General features: G+C 33.8%; 1 protein-coding gene across 5 annotated transcripts in view; it reads left to right on the top strand.

Moving 5' to 3' along the window:
- LOC149771466 (uncharacterized) overlaps positions 1-14,599 on the top strand; it is a 142,219-nt gene that overhangs the window by 94,059 nt on the left and 33,561 nt on the right. For all 5 annotated transcript variants that reach the window (XM_089948403.1, XM_089948406.1, XM_089948407.1 and 2 more), the window contains 5 exons: positions 817-4,649; positions 6,084-6,155; positions 8,150-8,271; positions 9,928-10,091; positions 12,450-12,553. In XM_089948403.1, coding sequence (XP_089804529.1) covers positions 817-4,649; positions 6,084-6,155; positions 8,150-8,271; positions 9,928-10,091; positions 12,450-12,553 — 4,295 coding nt within the window. The remainder of the gene's footprint in view (positions 1-816; positions 4,650-6,083; positions 6,156-8,149; positions 8,272-9,927; positions 10,092-12,449; positions 12,554-14,599) is intronic.

Below are 14,599 nucleotides of genomic sequence, written 5' to 3'. Positions count from 1 at the left end.
AAAACATGCAGATTTCTTAGCACTTGCAGGTATTTGTTTTCTGATTATTAATTTTCACTTTTTCTTTATTTTCATTTTATTTAGAAACAAAATCAAAGCATTCTTTATCAAATTTTTAATAAATGAAATGGTGGCCCTGAGTGGCCGAGTGGTCTAAAGTGCTCACCGTTATGGATCACTGCCATCTCACTTCTGTCTCCGTGAGTTCGAGTCTCAGGCTTGGCTAACGTAGGTACGTGAGAAAGTCTGCCAGTAGCTTCTCGTGGGTCAGTGGTTCTTCCCGGGGTTTTCCAGGGTTCTTCCTCTACCAATTATACTGGCCGCCATGTATAGCCTACCTTGTGCTGAAAAATGGTGTTATACCATACAACAACAACAATAAATGAAATGCTCACCTTGAATTAAAATGAAAAAAGCTTTGAAGTTTAAAATTGAATTTTACGTAAACCCTGTTCCTAATTATAGTGCATTGTTTTTATTGTTCCTTTTATCTACTTAAATCCTAATACAAAAATGGCTAGTTAATTTTGCACCAAAATTCAAGCCATGCTCTTTGCAAAGTTTTATTATGCTAAACCTTTACTATGAAAAAATTAAAATGTAATCTCCTATGAAGCTAGGATTTCCTTACAAATTTGTATTCTTCAGATGTTGCCTGTTGGCATTGGTGTTCAGGAAAGATATACTGTCATCTGAAAGCTAATTTTTCAGTATCTCACTGTAAATGTTGTCATTGTTTTCAGTGTTTACAGTCATTTTTTGTGCTAGATGTTTACATGCTCTGTGAAACAAAAGGCATTTTTCTTGCTTGTTTAGGTGATGAAGAGGGCAAACAAGATCAGCAGGAGACAACACTTAGAAATAGATTGAGCCAACTTGAGGAACAACTTCATGAAAAAGAAATGGCCCATGTCACTTTGTTTGATGAGAAAAGAAATTTGGAAGCTGAAATGTCACAAGTTCAGGAACAACTTTATATTGCACAAAAGGAACTTGAAAAACTTAAAAGTGAAAATGAACATTTCAAAACTTCACTTTTAGGGTTGTCTAAAGTTCAAGAGAATGTGAAAGAATTGGAGGAGGAAAAGGCCAATTTACTTTTGGAGAAACAGGAACTTGAAAATAGCTTGGAGGAGTTGGATAATCAGCATCAAGAAGCTATGGAACAGGTAATAAGTATAAAGGACAAATTACACAGATCCAACGACAAACTAAGTCAGAAGCTTCAAGAGGCAGAAGAAAGGCTGGAGCAAAGTGATAGAAAGGCCAGGGAATTAGAGGTGAGGTTGAAAGAGAATGAGGAAAAATTGAGGTCACTGGAGGATAGGAAAATATCTGAGGAGGCTGCAGGAACAATGGAATCTGTACATAGGAGAGATGAGGAGGCAGAGGAACAGAGTATAAAGTTAGAGAAATGTGAGACAGAAATACAGAGGTTGAGGGAAGAATTGGCTGAGGTAAACAAACAACAGCTTGCAAGTCAGCATGTGGAATCATCGGCATCTAATGAATTGAATCAAGAAATTTCTGATCTAAAGGAAGAAAATTCAAAATTAAGGACCAAGGTTGATGGATTGACCAATAATATTTTGAAGTTGAGAGAGTCTTTGCAGGAGAAAGAAAACTTGATAATGGAAATGAAGGAGAAAATGCTGGCCAGTGCCTCAGCTCTGAACGATCTTCATATGGATAAGCAAGAGCTGGAAAAGAGATTGGAAAAGAGTCAGAGTGAAATTCATGAGAAAGTTACAAAGATTAAGGAACTAAGAAACGACATTTTTGAATTAAAAAGTGAAAATGAAGAATTGACTACAAAAATAGAGGCTTGTGAAAGAAAATCTGATTCTGCAATACAAGAAAAAAGTGATAGGATAAAAGATGAAAATGAAATTTTAATTGTGAAAGAAAAATTACAAACTACAAGTAAAGAGTGTGATCTGTTAAGTAGTAAACTGCAGTCAGTGGAAAAAGAACTTAAAAATAGTAAACAGCATATTGAACAGCTTAAAATAGAGAAAGAAAAAGCCCTTGCTGATTTGGATGAAATTTCATCTAGGTTTGGTAAAGAAAAAGAAAATTTAGACACACAGTATAACCAAAGATGTCAGGAATATCAAACCATAACAGATGCTTTAAGGTCTGAAAAGGATTGCTTGGAAAGGGAATTGAATCAGTTGGAATCCAAATTGCAAACCCAGACACAGCATTATGAGTCCTACATTTGTGAATTGCAAAGTAGTCAAGAAAAAGATTCCTGTGCATTACAAAAGGACCATGGGCAATTAATGCAATCTTGTCAAGAGAAAGATCTTTACATATCAGAGTTAAAGTTGGAGATAGACAATCTCAGGACCCAGCTAAATAATTCAAAAGAAGTATGTAAGTCAGGGCATGAGATTGAGATTGAAGATCTCAGAACCCAGCTTATAGGATCAAAAGACATGGTTCAGTCTGCCTTGGATGGACAGAACCAGCTCAGAGCTGTAATTGAAGAGAAGAATAAAGAAATAACAACACAAACTGATGACATCAGAGCTCTGCAGAATGAGAAAGAACAACTTGCGCAGATGGTCAGTGAGAAAAGTGCTGAAATTGAAAAGTTGAAGGATTTTGAGAATAAGTTTCTTGGATCACAGACTGAAAACATGAATCTCCAGTTTGAACTAGAAGAACTTACAAAGGGGATTAGGAATAGAGATGATATTCAGACTGAAAATTCAAAGCCATTTGCAGAGAAAACAAAATTTGAATCTGATTTAAATTCCTCAATAGATAAAGTGCAGGAACTCGAGATGAAGATTGAAAAATATAAACAGATGATCAAAGACTATGAAGCAGGAATAGTGCAACTTAATGAAAAGAATCTTGAAAGGAGTCAGCTGTGCAAGGAACATGATAATAAAATACAACTACAAGATAACATGATTGTGTTCTTGAGGCAGACATCAGTGGACAGGGAAGAGGAGATCCTAGTATTGCAGCAGAAATTGCAGAGAGTTAGAGGAATGTTAAGTGAGGACCAACAGAAGTTCTTAGATTTCGAAAGTGAGATTGTCCGGCCCAACTTTCACCTACCGTCAATAGAATATAAAGAGAAAAAGAGGATAGAAATCAAAGAGGTATCTGAGTCCGTCTCAGGTGTCACATCAGGGATTACTACAGGAGTCTCAACTGTTGAGATAGACGAGGATACAGATATATTAGACAAGGACACAGACATGTTAGACAGTGCCAAAGAGGAGAATGATAACATCTTAGATATTGAAAGGACTGGTAAGGTGGTAAAAGAGATGGAAGAACTTCAGAAGAGGATTGAAGACAAAGATCATGTCATTGCTGAGCTACAGAAAAATAATGCCTCTCTATTGAAAATGCTGGAATTAAAGTCCAAGACTATACATGGGGACTTCACGCTTGTTGAGAAACATAAGCTGGAAGAAGAAATTAGGGCTTTGAAGCTTGAAAAGGAACAAATGATGTCAATCATGAATGAGAAGTCGAGAGAATGTAGTAATTTACGCACCGAGGTGCACAGATTGATGAATGTTGTCACAGCTGAGAAATTGGCCATTGAAAAATTACAACAAGACAACCAAGAATTGACTCAGAAAAGAGAAAGTGTCCATCCTAATCAAGATATGCAGAAGGAGGCAGTCCAAAAGTTGTCAAGAATAATTCAAGACAAGGATTTAGAAATTGAGTCACTTAAACAGAAAAGCCAGACTCTATTAAATGTGTTGCAAGAGTCATCTCAAGAAGGAGCTCAGATAAATAATTTGATTAAGGAAAAGGAGAATTTGACAAAGCAGTTTGCAGCTTTACAGTCTGAGAGAGAACAGATGATTGTTTACCTCAACCAGAAATATCAGGAGAGTGTAGCTTATCACAATGAAATCCAGCGACTCACTGCACAGATAAATATTGAGGCTGAAACAACAAAAGAGCTTAGACAGAACTATGAAAATTTAGTTCCTCAGTTTGAAGAAAAGACACAGGCCTTGGTCAAAGCACAAAATGATTTGTTGAACTACAAGCAGAAATTCACAGAATTAGAAGTAAAGTATGGAGAACTTCTTCAAAGGTCCAGTTCAAGTGAGACAGTAGATAAGGCAAGTTACGATAGCAAAGTGGAAGAGGCTCACAGATTTCAGGTGAAATATAATGAACTGTTGGAAAATATAAAGGAAAAGGAGTCAAAGATTCAGAGTCTGCATCAGAATGTGAGTGAACTGGAACAGACACTTGCATCAAAAGAATCTGAGAGAAGTTCATACAAAAAACAGTTGGATCATTTGTCCTTCCAGCTGCAGAGTTTGCAGATGGAATTGAAAGATGTGAAATCTGAAAGTGCTGTGTTTAAGCAGCAGAACTCCGAATGCACATCAGAGATGCAGTTGCTAAAAGAGATGAACAATCAACTGACTTTGAAGCATCAGGAGAAGGAGTCTGAATTACGAAGCTTGAAGGAGAAAACTGTGACATTAACAGCCATTATGCAGCAAAAGGATGGTGAGAAGGGGCAACTGGATCACTTGATGCAGGAAGCAGAGGTAGCACAGAAGCAGTTTAGGCAGGTGCAGCAAGAACGAGACCAGGCCATTTTGGCACTACGGCAGAGACAGGAGGAGAACAATAAGCTCAACAGAGAGGTAAGTAGATTAAGTTTTGTGATAATTTACACGTGAAAATTTTAAAAAATGTATTCAGCTTCTTCAGTTTGAACAAGAAACAAGGAGCACACTGGGTTGACCTAAATAGCAGTGAACATTGGACTTCAAGTTAGAGAAATTGGCCCCAATTTGACTAACATGCCTTAAAATGTGGAGTTTTAGACTTTTCTTTGGTCAAATTGTATTTGAAAAAGTTCCATCCAATCTGATTGCTTAAGTCAAAACTTAAATTAAGTCCAGACTGAAATTATGCCTGTAAGATCAAGATATGTAGTACCAGGAATGACCAGCAACAGTTGATTAATCACTAACTTACATGTAGCCTTCCACATGAAACAAGGGATGAAAAATACAAGTCTGTGCAGTCTTCAGGCCCTGATAATTTGAATCTTATAAAATTTGTGATGGCAATATTTTTATGCAGTTTTATTCAAATTTGGGTATGATTTATCCTGTTGTGTACTGGTAGAAGTTGGTGTCATATCAACGTTTCCAGATGCATAATATTATAATTCATAATTCATTAAAATTACTTATTTTTGTCAGTTGATGCTGTGTATGTTCAACGAAATTAGATCTGTTGACATGTCTGAATAGTAAGTGGCATGGTTCCTGGTTGCAGTGCAGTAATATACTTGCTTCACACATGTGATTCTGGGTTCAGTCTCATGCTTTGAAACCTGCAAGGGTAGTGTTGCCACATTCAGGTCAGTGGTTTCCTTAGGATTCTGTGGTTTTCTGCACTGCAGATTCCACATTGTACAGAGACCTCCAGTAGCTCAGTTGGTTGAGCCTCAAACTCATAATCCAGTGTTTGCAAGGTCGATGAGTTCCAAGGGCCACACCCTGTGTTAACTACCTTGGTGTGTCCTTGGCAGAAAAGTACTTAGCTCCTATTTCCTGTTCATAATATAGTCATTAGTGTATCACAGTGCAGTTAAAATCAGCACCCTAGTAAATACCCATATTAAGTTTATATCACAGCTGTTTTGAGTGTATTATATTTGTTGGTTGAATTGGTTTTGCAAAATTTGTACAGGGAAGTTTAAGAATAGGCACATGCATAATATTTTTTGGGTATTGTCCTTTGCTGTAGGTATTACATGATGCTGAATCAGTCTGCACAGTCTTCACTTGAAAATGAGACCTTAAAGGGATTTTTCAGAGTTTGTACGACTATAAAGATTGATGTTGTTCAGCCACTGCCTTGATTAGCTATTGGGGAATCTGAAGTAAGAATTGCCTCTTGTTTGAAATTTTGTATTCTTTATTTGGATTATTGTTTCTGCAGAATTACTGTTGCTTCTTTGACATTTCAATAAAATTTGATGCAGTAACTTTTTTCAACATTTTTGAGAAAGAGAGGTGCCAATACAGATACACAGATATTCATTGCCTCCATTTTTGTTACAGCTAGAAAGGATCATGGAAAAAGAAAGCAAACTGACAAAAGAATTAGACAGATTAAGGCAACACCTTTTACAGGTACAGTGGTTGACAATTTCTTTGTTTATAAAGTTTTAATTTTAAGGCAACATTTACAGTTTCATTCGTGGTAAAATATTTACAAAACTGTAAATGTTGTCTTAAGTTTTGTAAATCTGTGGTCACAGGTTTCCTTTCTGTAATAAACATGTATTATAAAATCTGCAAACAAAAGCATTTACTACACTGACATATGAATGAAATGTTTATATATCTTTCTTTCCTCTCTCAAAATTTACATTTAATTCATCATAACATTATTATTATAAATCTATATTTAAGGCATTAATTTTGCACATAATTTATTTTCATTCTCGATTTACTGACAAAAATATCAGGTTAAATTAGCATATTTCAGTTATTTTTTTAAAAATAACGTTGGTGAAATGTTGAATCATCACTTTCTGCGTTAAGCAAAGGCATATGGTCACCTAAAGCTGGTAGTTTCTTCATGGATCTATGGTTTCCTCCACTGTTGTTGTCAAAAGCTTGTTTTTACAAGCTGTAAGTATCTATTGCTCAACTGATATAAAATAAAGCCTAAGAAAGTCAAACTGTCATGTCTTCCTGATCACCAAAATGCTTGCAGTTCAACAAAGGAGCACAACAACTCAAATGGACTTCTTGGCATTCGTCTAAATAAATTTCATTATCTTAACACAAGAAATGTGTACATGGATCACAGATAATTCCTAAGATAAGCTCAATGCAAAACTTAACCATGGTATGATGATCAGATATTCAAATTAACACATCCGTATATGCAGACAGACAAGGGTTGCACTACCATTTTTGGGGAATGTCTTCAGACATCATTTTCAGACACCAAAATATTGCAATTTTTGGACATCATTTTAACAGAACTGTATGTGTGCACAGACGTTTTCAGACATAAATGTTGTTCTACAAAGATAAGACAGAAGACATGGCACTTTCAGAAAGCAGATGAATAACTTCCTTAAAATTGGAAACTGCTTTGACAAATTAGGTGTATGATTCAAAATGTTGAAAACTATGAGAACCATGTTTAACTTTTAATTAGATCTGACAATGACATGACAAATAACATTTCATTATGAATTATAATGAACATCTGTTATAAATCATAAAATTAACAAGGACACGTCATGCTTTTATTAAAGAGAAAACCATTCACGTCTTCATGTTAAAAAGTTTGCTGAACACTTCCAAAACTTGCACCTGGTTACATAATGTCAATACATAGAAATTAGATTCACTGGATAATAATGTATTTTAAAAAAACAATCTAGCACAAAGCAGATCCTTATTTCATATATTTTATATACTGTTTTGAATTTTTAGGTATTGGAAAGTAGTTTTGTTTTCCTGTTGGCCTTATATCAATTTCAGTACAAGATCACACCAGCTCAGGTTGAGTTATGGGTTCTGTTAGTAATAGATAGGACCACAATTCTACTCTCTACTGAAATACAATATTGCTTTAACTATCTGGAAAATTATCATCAGAATTCTTCTTATCATATGCATTTGAATTTTACTTTTATTTGATGACTGATTCTGCAACAGCCTGAGTAATATTTATGCAGTTTCTCATGCAAGGCAGATGACAATAAGATTAAAGTATGGTGGATTCTTTTCTGAACTGTTTTTCAGTGTGCTTGCAATTTTTTTTAAAGACTGAAATCAACTATGCAAGTAATGATGGTTTTCATTCTTTATTGTACACACAAAGTATTTGCTTTCCTGTGTACAAATGGAAATAACAGTCACATTAAGGGTTTAAATTGTTCTACTTTCATATTAGAAGTTTATGGTCGATCAGCAGTCATCATATGCACAAGCAGTGACTGTGTGTTTCTTATAGGTGGCAGCTGAATGATTTACTTTTGTTGATACGTTCTTCATTTCATCTTATTCTTTTTCATGATGAACACTGAACTCCCCTCCAGTTGGTTGAACCACTTTTTCTATAGATGTAAAAGGGATGAACACATCTCTGATTTTTATTTCAGATTGAAGAAGGCTATACAAGAGAAGCTCTTGAATCTGAGGAAAGGGAGAAGGATTTACGGAATCGCTTAGCAGCAGCAGAGGAAAAACTTTTGCGATCAAAAAGTACAATTGAAACTGCAAAGTAAGATGAACATTACAGTGCCGGTTTTTGCACATACACCTCTCCCTCGATAACTCGCACACAACGGGGTCCACAAACATAGACCGCACTATAAGCGAGGCACGAGTTATCGAGGGACCTCCAAAAATTGAAAACAATCGTTTTGACGTCGAAAAAGAGCTTGATTTCACAGATACGAACCATTGTGGTCAAGCGAGTTTCAGAGAATTCTTGAACTGGCATTTAGAGATATCCTATGGGATGATAAGAAATTTCATTATTACTTCCACTGAAATCACAACATTAACATTGTACTAATTGAACAATAAAAGATTGAGTTTCGACGTAGACATGTCACGAAATAAATGTTGCACATTTTTGAAAAAAAAAAAGGAATCTTGTTTGGTGGTGTATCAACAGTTAGTTTAGTTCCCAACTTGTGGACTACTGATTTGGCAAGATACTATCAAATACCACTATGGGAACCAGACTCATCAAGAAAACAAAAAGCAGTGACGTAATACACAGATTTTTCACGTACAGGTGATGGATGTTCAAACCAGATGGAACGATCTTTCATATGTTGGATATTTTGAGAAAGAAGAAATTTTATTTAAACAGAATAATGAACTACTTCATTAGAAAAAGCGCACTATTAAAAATTATTACATTTAGACAAAATTATTTTTATAAATAGTTAAAAAAATGTGCGATAAACTAAAAACTGAACCAAGTAAGACTTCAGACCATTAATATCATACCTTTATTTATGCTTGGCCATGAATTGCTTGATTTTCAGAGAGAGGTTATCCTAATAATTCACTGGAGTGAAATATAATCGATAATCTTTCACTACCCATCAGTTAACCTTATGAGCAAGAAATTTTGAAACTATGGATGACCAAGGTTCAAAACCATTAATATGCAAATACTTTTTTTAAATGCTGTTTTTCTTTTTGGAAAGAAGAGTTATGTTACTACTTTTATTTTCTGTGCAGATATACATCAAACACAGCAGAGTATACAGTTAACTGCTGACATTATTGTGCTGGATACAGTATGAAATCTGATATTTCATTCTGTTATACATATTGCTAGACAATACATTTGAATGTATAATAAAATAAAAATTTGCTGGCTCTGAATGAATGATGGATAGTGTTCATCTCATGGGGGAAAAATTTGAGTATTATCACTTGTTGGAAAAACTTTTAGGAGAAAAAAATGAAAAGTAGTTTTTATTTAATTGGCATTAAGTAAAACATTTTTATATGTACATGTACTAGAGTAGGTAACAAGATAGCCTGTTTATAGAGGATCCTACATGATATTTGATATACAATTTATGAGAACAGAAATGATTTGAATAATATTTGATGTCATAAGCTGCTTGTAACAAATAATAAGTTATGTTATTGAACAAGAGTTTTAACTTTAATGCCAGATAAACTCATTAAATGATGTAACAGCAACTTTCATGTCAGAAAAGCACATTAAATTATATAAATTATATAGCAGCTTTGACTTCCCATTGCTTATGGATATTGCTAAGTGACATTTCTTGATGTTATATCACTATGACATAAATATTTATGACACTGCCTTAATTATTATTATAAATGTAAAAAATATGAACTTGATGTGAAAAATATAATTACATTTTTTCTTCTAACACAGTCAGCAAGTAAGCCACCAGATGGAGTCATTGCAGCAGCAGCTACATGTGATATCACATCAGAGGGACCAGGCATATCTCCAGGTGGCATGGCTACAGGACCAGAATCATCAGTACTCGGTCTCAATGGCAAACTTGCAGATGGTTCTAGAACAGTTCCAAGAAGGTCTAACGATTTGCAGTTTGTTTTTCAAACATAATTTCCTTGAAATAGTAGTCTGCTAGAACAGTATTGGAACCTGTGTGCCTGTGTTTTCTATTGGTAAAGGGAAAGTAACAACAAAAAGTTTATTTAATCCAACTTTATTTGAGTAGGTTTATATTGTTTTATTTCTACAGAACAAGTTGTCAGAAAATGTTACTTACAGTTGATGCAAGAGTTAGAAATATCACCTGTTCTTTTCTTTCACTGCTTTATGGTGAGCATAAAGTTCTCAGTAATTGAAATTCATTCTTTTGCCTTTTTGATAATCAGTATGTTCTCTATTTACATGAAAACCAGAAAAAAATTACACAGGTTTACAGATTCTGACATTGTTACTATTATATTATCAGTGTATAGGGCTTACCCAACTCCAAACACTGTACACTAGGATTTGTTTTTCATAATGTAAAAGCTGAGTGATCCAGTGGTCTTAGACATTTGAGGAAGAAACTCAAATTGAAGCTCAAATTTTAAAACAAATGAACATTTTGGTTTTGCTTAAAATAAATCTAGACTCATTTAACTCTCAGGTTTTTCTTAACTTTCACAACTGTCAGATTTTGATTATGTAGGTACACTTTATGTATCATGTCTGGTTTTGTGGTTTTGAGTTTATTGTTTAACCGATTCGTCCCCGATCCCGTCTGTAGGCATGATAAGGCTGTACCCTACTTCCAAGCTCTGCAGCATCAAGGTCATTTAAGATACACCAATGTGGGTGGTATAAAAAAAAGCAGACAGATATAGCTCTAAAATGATATCAAATAATCTGGAAGTTCTAGTTGCACTACAAAATACAGAAAAACCTCATTTTTTGGACCCATTTTTTTTTCACCCAAAATTCGCTCAAGATCAGAATGTGATTTTGTGTCCGGATTATAGACCTTTTGGCCTTGATCTAAGGCATACCAGTCTTAACTGCACACAGACAGGTGAACCCTTGCAAAAACTAGGATAAGGTGGGCATTTGGAATAAATTGCAGTCTCCATACGAAAATGATATGTCCATTAAGCAAAAAATTAAATAAAAAATAACTCCAACTTTTACCCTTCTGCTCATGCGCAAGCAAAATAACCAATGTAAACTGATGTTTCCTATACAGCTAGGCATTAGTTTCATGGAAAATCTGTTGAAAGTCGATGTATTACGATGTATTCAGAAATAGCCCCCCAGATGTCTTTCCTTCACACATTTCAGGCAAAAATGACAAAAACCTCTGTGGCCGAATGAGTTAAACGTCCAAAATTAAACGTGATACTTGGAATTTATCTATGTCACTGAAATTTAGCAGTCAAGGATTGGGATCCAAGTTAAAATAATTCTCTAAGTTATATATACGATTGTAACTGTATTTTAATTAAAGCTACATGTTGAGCATGAGTTTATGTAAATACAGTGCCTGGGTCTAGATTGTTTATGGTTGGATTTTTCATGATGTATGAGCAGTGTCTTGTTCTGGAGAACTTTACGCAGCATTATTAACATTAATTGGATTTTTCTTAGAACTTGTATGATATATTATAAGCATAGTGGTTCTTGAATTCACTTGCTTGTGATGGAGACATGTTAGCTTCTGTAAATCTATGAATGTCTCACATAATTATTCTCTGCAATACATTTCATCTTCGCTGAATATGAATGAATTTATTTGCCCATTATTAGACAAGTAAATCTTTAAAGAATTCTTCTTCAATATTGATGTGTCAGAAGCAATTTAAAACCTAATCAGAGTATGTAATGAATTTTAATAGTTTAGATCCAAGATTGTAATTACTTCCCTTTGGAATTATGCTTTATTCATTGTGATATAAAATTAAATTTTGTGGACTTTTCATCTCTGCTAATTAGAAAAAGTAAAAAATGGGCAGAATGATAAGAACTGCTTTAACAATGATTTTACTTTCTTGGTGTTTATATATTGAATTGTAAAGTAAAGTTTATATATTAAATTTTACTATTATAAACACATCATTAAAACAATTAATTATTTTCTGTTTAATATGAATACAGGAGTTTTTACCATTAATTAAAGAATTTTTTGCTGTTTTAAATTTAGAAATTGGTTAATTGATCAAATCTGATGCTATTTATGTAAGATAGGTGACACTTTTTCAAAATATTTCTTTGTCATTATTTTTATATTGTCAGTCTTTGGTTTAAGACATCTTCTCTTCAGACATACTGATATTGAAACTATGCATATTGTCATGAAACGGAATGTATCAAGGAAAGGAAAAGGTTGCCCAAAAAAGATGGTTAGTTTATTCATTGTTGAGTTTTCATCATAATTGTACTTAAAATCATATACATGTTTTCAGAAAAAGACAGTATGGTCGCTCAAGAGACAGAAAGGTACCAACATGAGGTAGAACTTCTGAAAAGGAAAGTTGACCAACTTCAAGCAGAACTTGAGACCACTAAGGTAAGTCAGATTTTGAAGATTCTGTATTCTAGCCATCCATAATGGTCACTTCCTACTTTTATTCTGTGCCCTAGTTGTCGCACTGTATATTTTGCTTATAATTACCAAAGAACTCTTGTAAACAGTCACACTGTTCTATCCCTATAAACCTACTGGTCAGAAGCAATGACATTGCTCCTCATATTCAAAATTGGTAATACTGCTTTGTATGAAGAAGAAAATAGAGGTAGAAAATTTCTGGCCTTCTGCTTAATCTGCTTCATCTTTTGTCAAGAATCCTTACATTGATGCAGAAGCAGTGGAAGTTTGGTATGGCTAGGTATATATATATATATATACCTGGAATCACGAAGCTTGGTGAAGGGATGCATTGGGATAAACACTACACCTTCATCACAGAAACAAGTCAGAATGATTTATATTGTATTATTCACTGAATTTTGTAACTATTCATGCTAGAATAGTAAATCAGATGACTGAATACATCTCTGTTAGTATCACATCCATATAAATAATAGTCACTGTGACCTACATTTCAGATTTTACTGGCTTATTTTATTTTGTTTGGGTATTGATCTTGACCACATAGGATAGTATGTGCTGTTACGTGTTTAGCCTCAAATACACAGTAACACAAGAAGGTGAAAACAACAAGCTTTGAGAAATTTAACAAGTTATTTATTTCCCTGAAAAATACTGTAAAAATGAGAGAAAAAATAAGAACTTACGGTTTTAAGAATCAAATCCAAAAATAATCCAAGAATAATTAACAAATAAAATTTTAGAAGTCCTAATATTGAAATGTTCTAATGAATTCAAGTTCGAGTCCCAACGAAGAATCCAAGGTGGAAGGCGATAAAGTATACTGTATCATTTATGGTGTTGGAATGTCTCAGTTCTGTGATATTCACAAACAATAATCCGGTGTTGGAAATCTGAATAAATTGTTTTAAGAAATGTCGTTGTTCAAGAATTCTGTATCAGCACTCAGAATATTTCCAGAGAAACAAATTAATCTTTTAGAATCCAAAAAATTTGAATAAACATTAAAATGTAATTCCTCAAATGACACGACAAAAGAAACACCTTTACATCCCAGTGTTTAGAAGCCTAACAGATCTCTCTCTCTCTAAGCATCATTATTAAAACTAAGTAATGTGCAGTTTTGGAAATGCCTAATTGTAAAATAGAGGATCACGTGATCATGTTTACATATAAAAAATCACGTAGCCCTAGCATAACCTTGATAAAAACCAATCATCTTACTCCAAGAAAAAAAGTTGTTTACTTCACTAAAAACTATTTACAAATCTAGGGTCACGTAACCAACACAGCCTTGATCTCAGCCTTATTATTCCCACAATAAAAATAAAATAACAAAATCTTGTTCACGTGACTGTTAGTAATTTTGAATTAAGGTTGGGAACCAGGTCAGCCTTGTGTGTTTACAGAAATGAACAGTCAAGGACAAACTATTTTCTGGAAAAGTATCAAGTTCCATGTAAACGAAACTACATTATTTTGACATATAATGAAATTAAAAAATAAAATTATTTTAAAACTTACAAACATTTAAATCAGATATAAATTAAATCAAATATACATAACAGTACATAGCAAGCTAAAAATCTCAAATCATGAAACCTGACAAGGGTATACATTTTTGTTGTTGAGCAGTACTTAATGAAGTAAATCATTATGTCCCATATTTTATATTTCACAGACTTTTGTTAAACTTTGTGTAGGCTTTTTATTTCTCAGATACTGTTCATGATAAAATTGTGAAATTGATGATGATATGCATCTCAATTAGTACCTCAATTAGTACCTCAGTTAGTACCTCAGTTAGTACCACAATTAGTACCTCAGCTTTAAAACAAAGAATTTCATCATGGCCAAGATTTAATCTTGTACTGACTTTAGTCAAGTTTTTGTATTGAACTCCTGTCACCATGAGTTTTAGGCTTGCTGTATGTATATTTTCCAGCCTATAATCGTGCAAATTTGTGAACGATGCATCTTGAGAGTCTACTACAGACTCTTATT

The sequence above is a fragment of the Sinohyriopsis cumingii genome, unplaced genomic scaffold (assembly GCF_028554795.1).
Source record: "Sinohyriopsis cumingii isolate HCF-2022 unplaced genomic scaffold, ASM2855479v2 utg001831l, whole genome shotgun sequence".
Classification (NCBI taxonomy): Eukaryota; Metazoa; Mollusca; class Bivalvia; order Unionida; family Unionidae; genus Sinohyriopsis; species Sinohyriopsis cumingii.
This window is presented reverse-complemented; position numbering and strand designations above follow the sequence as displayed.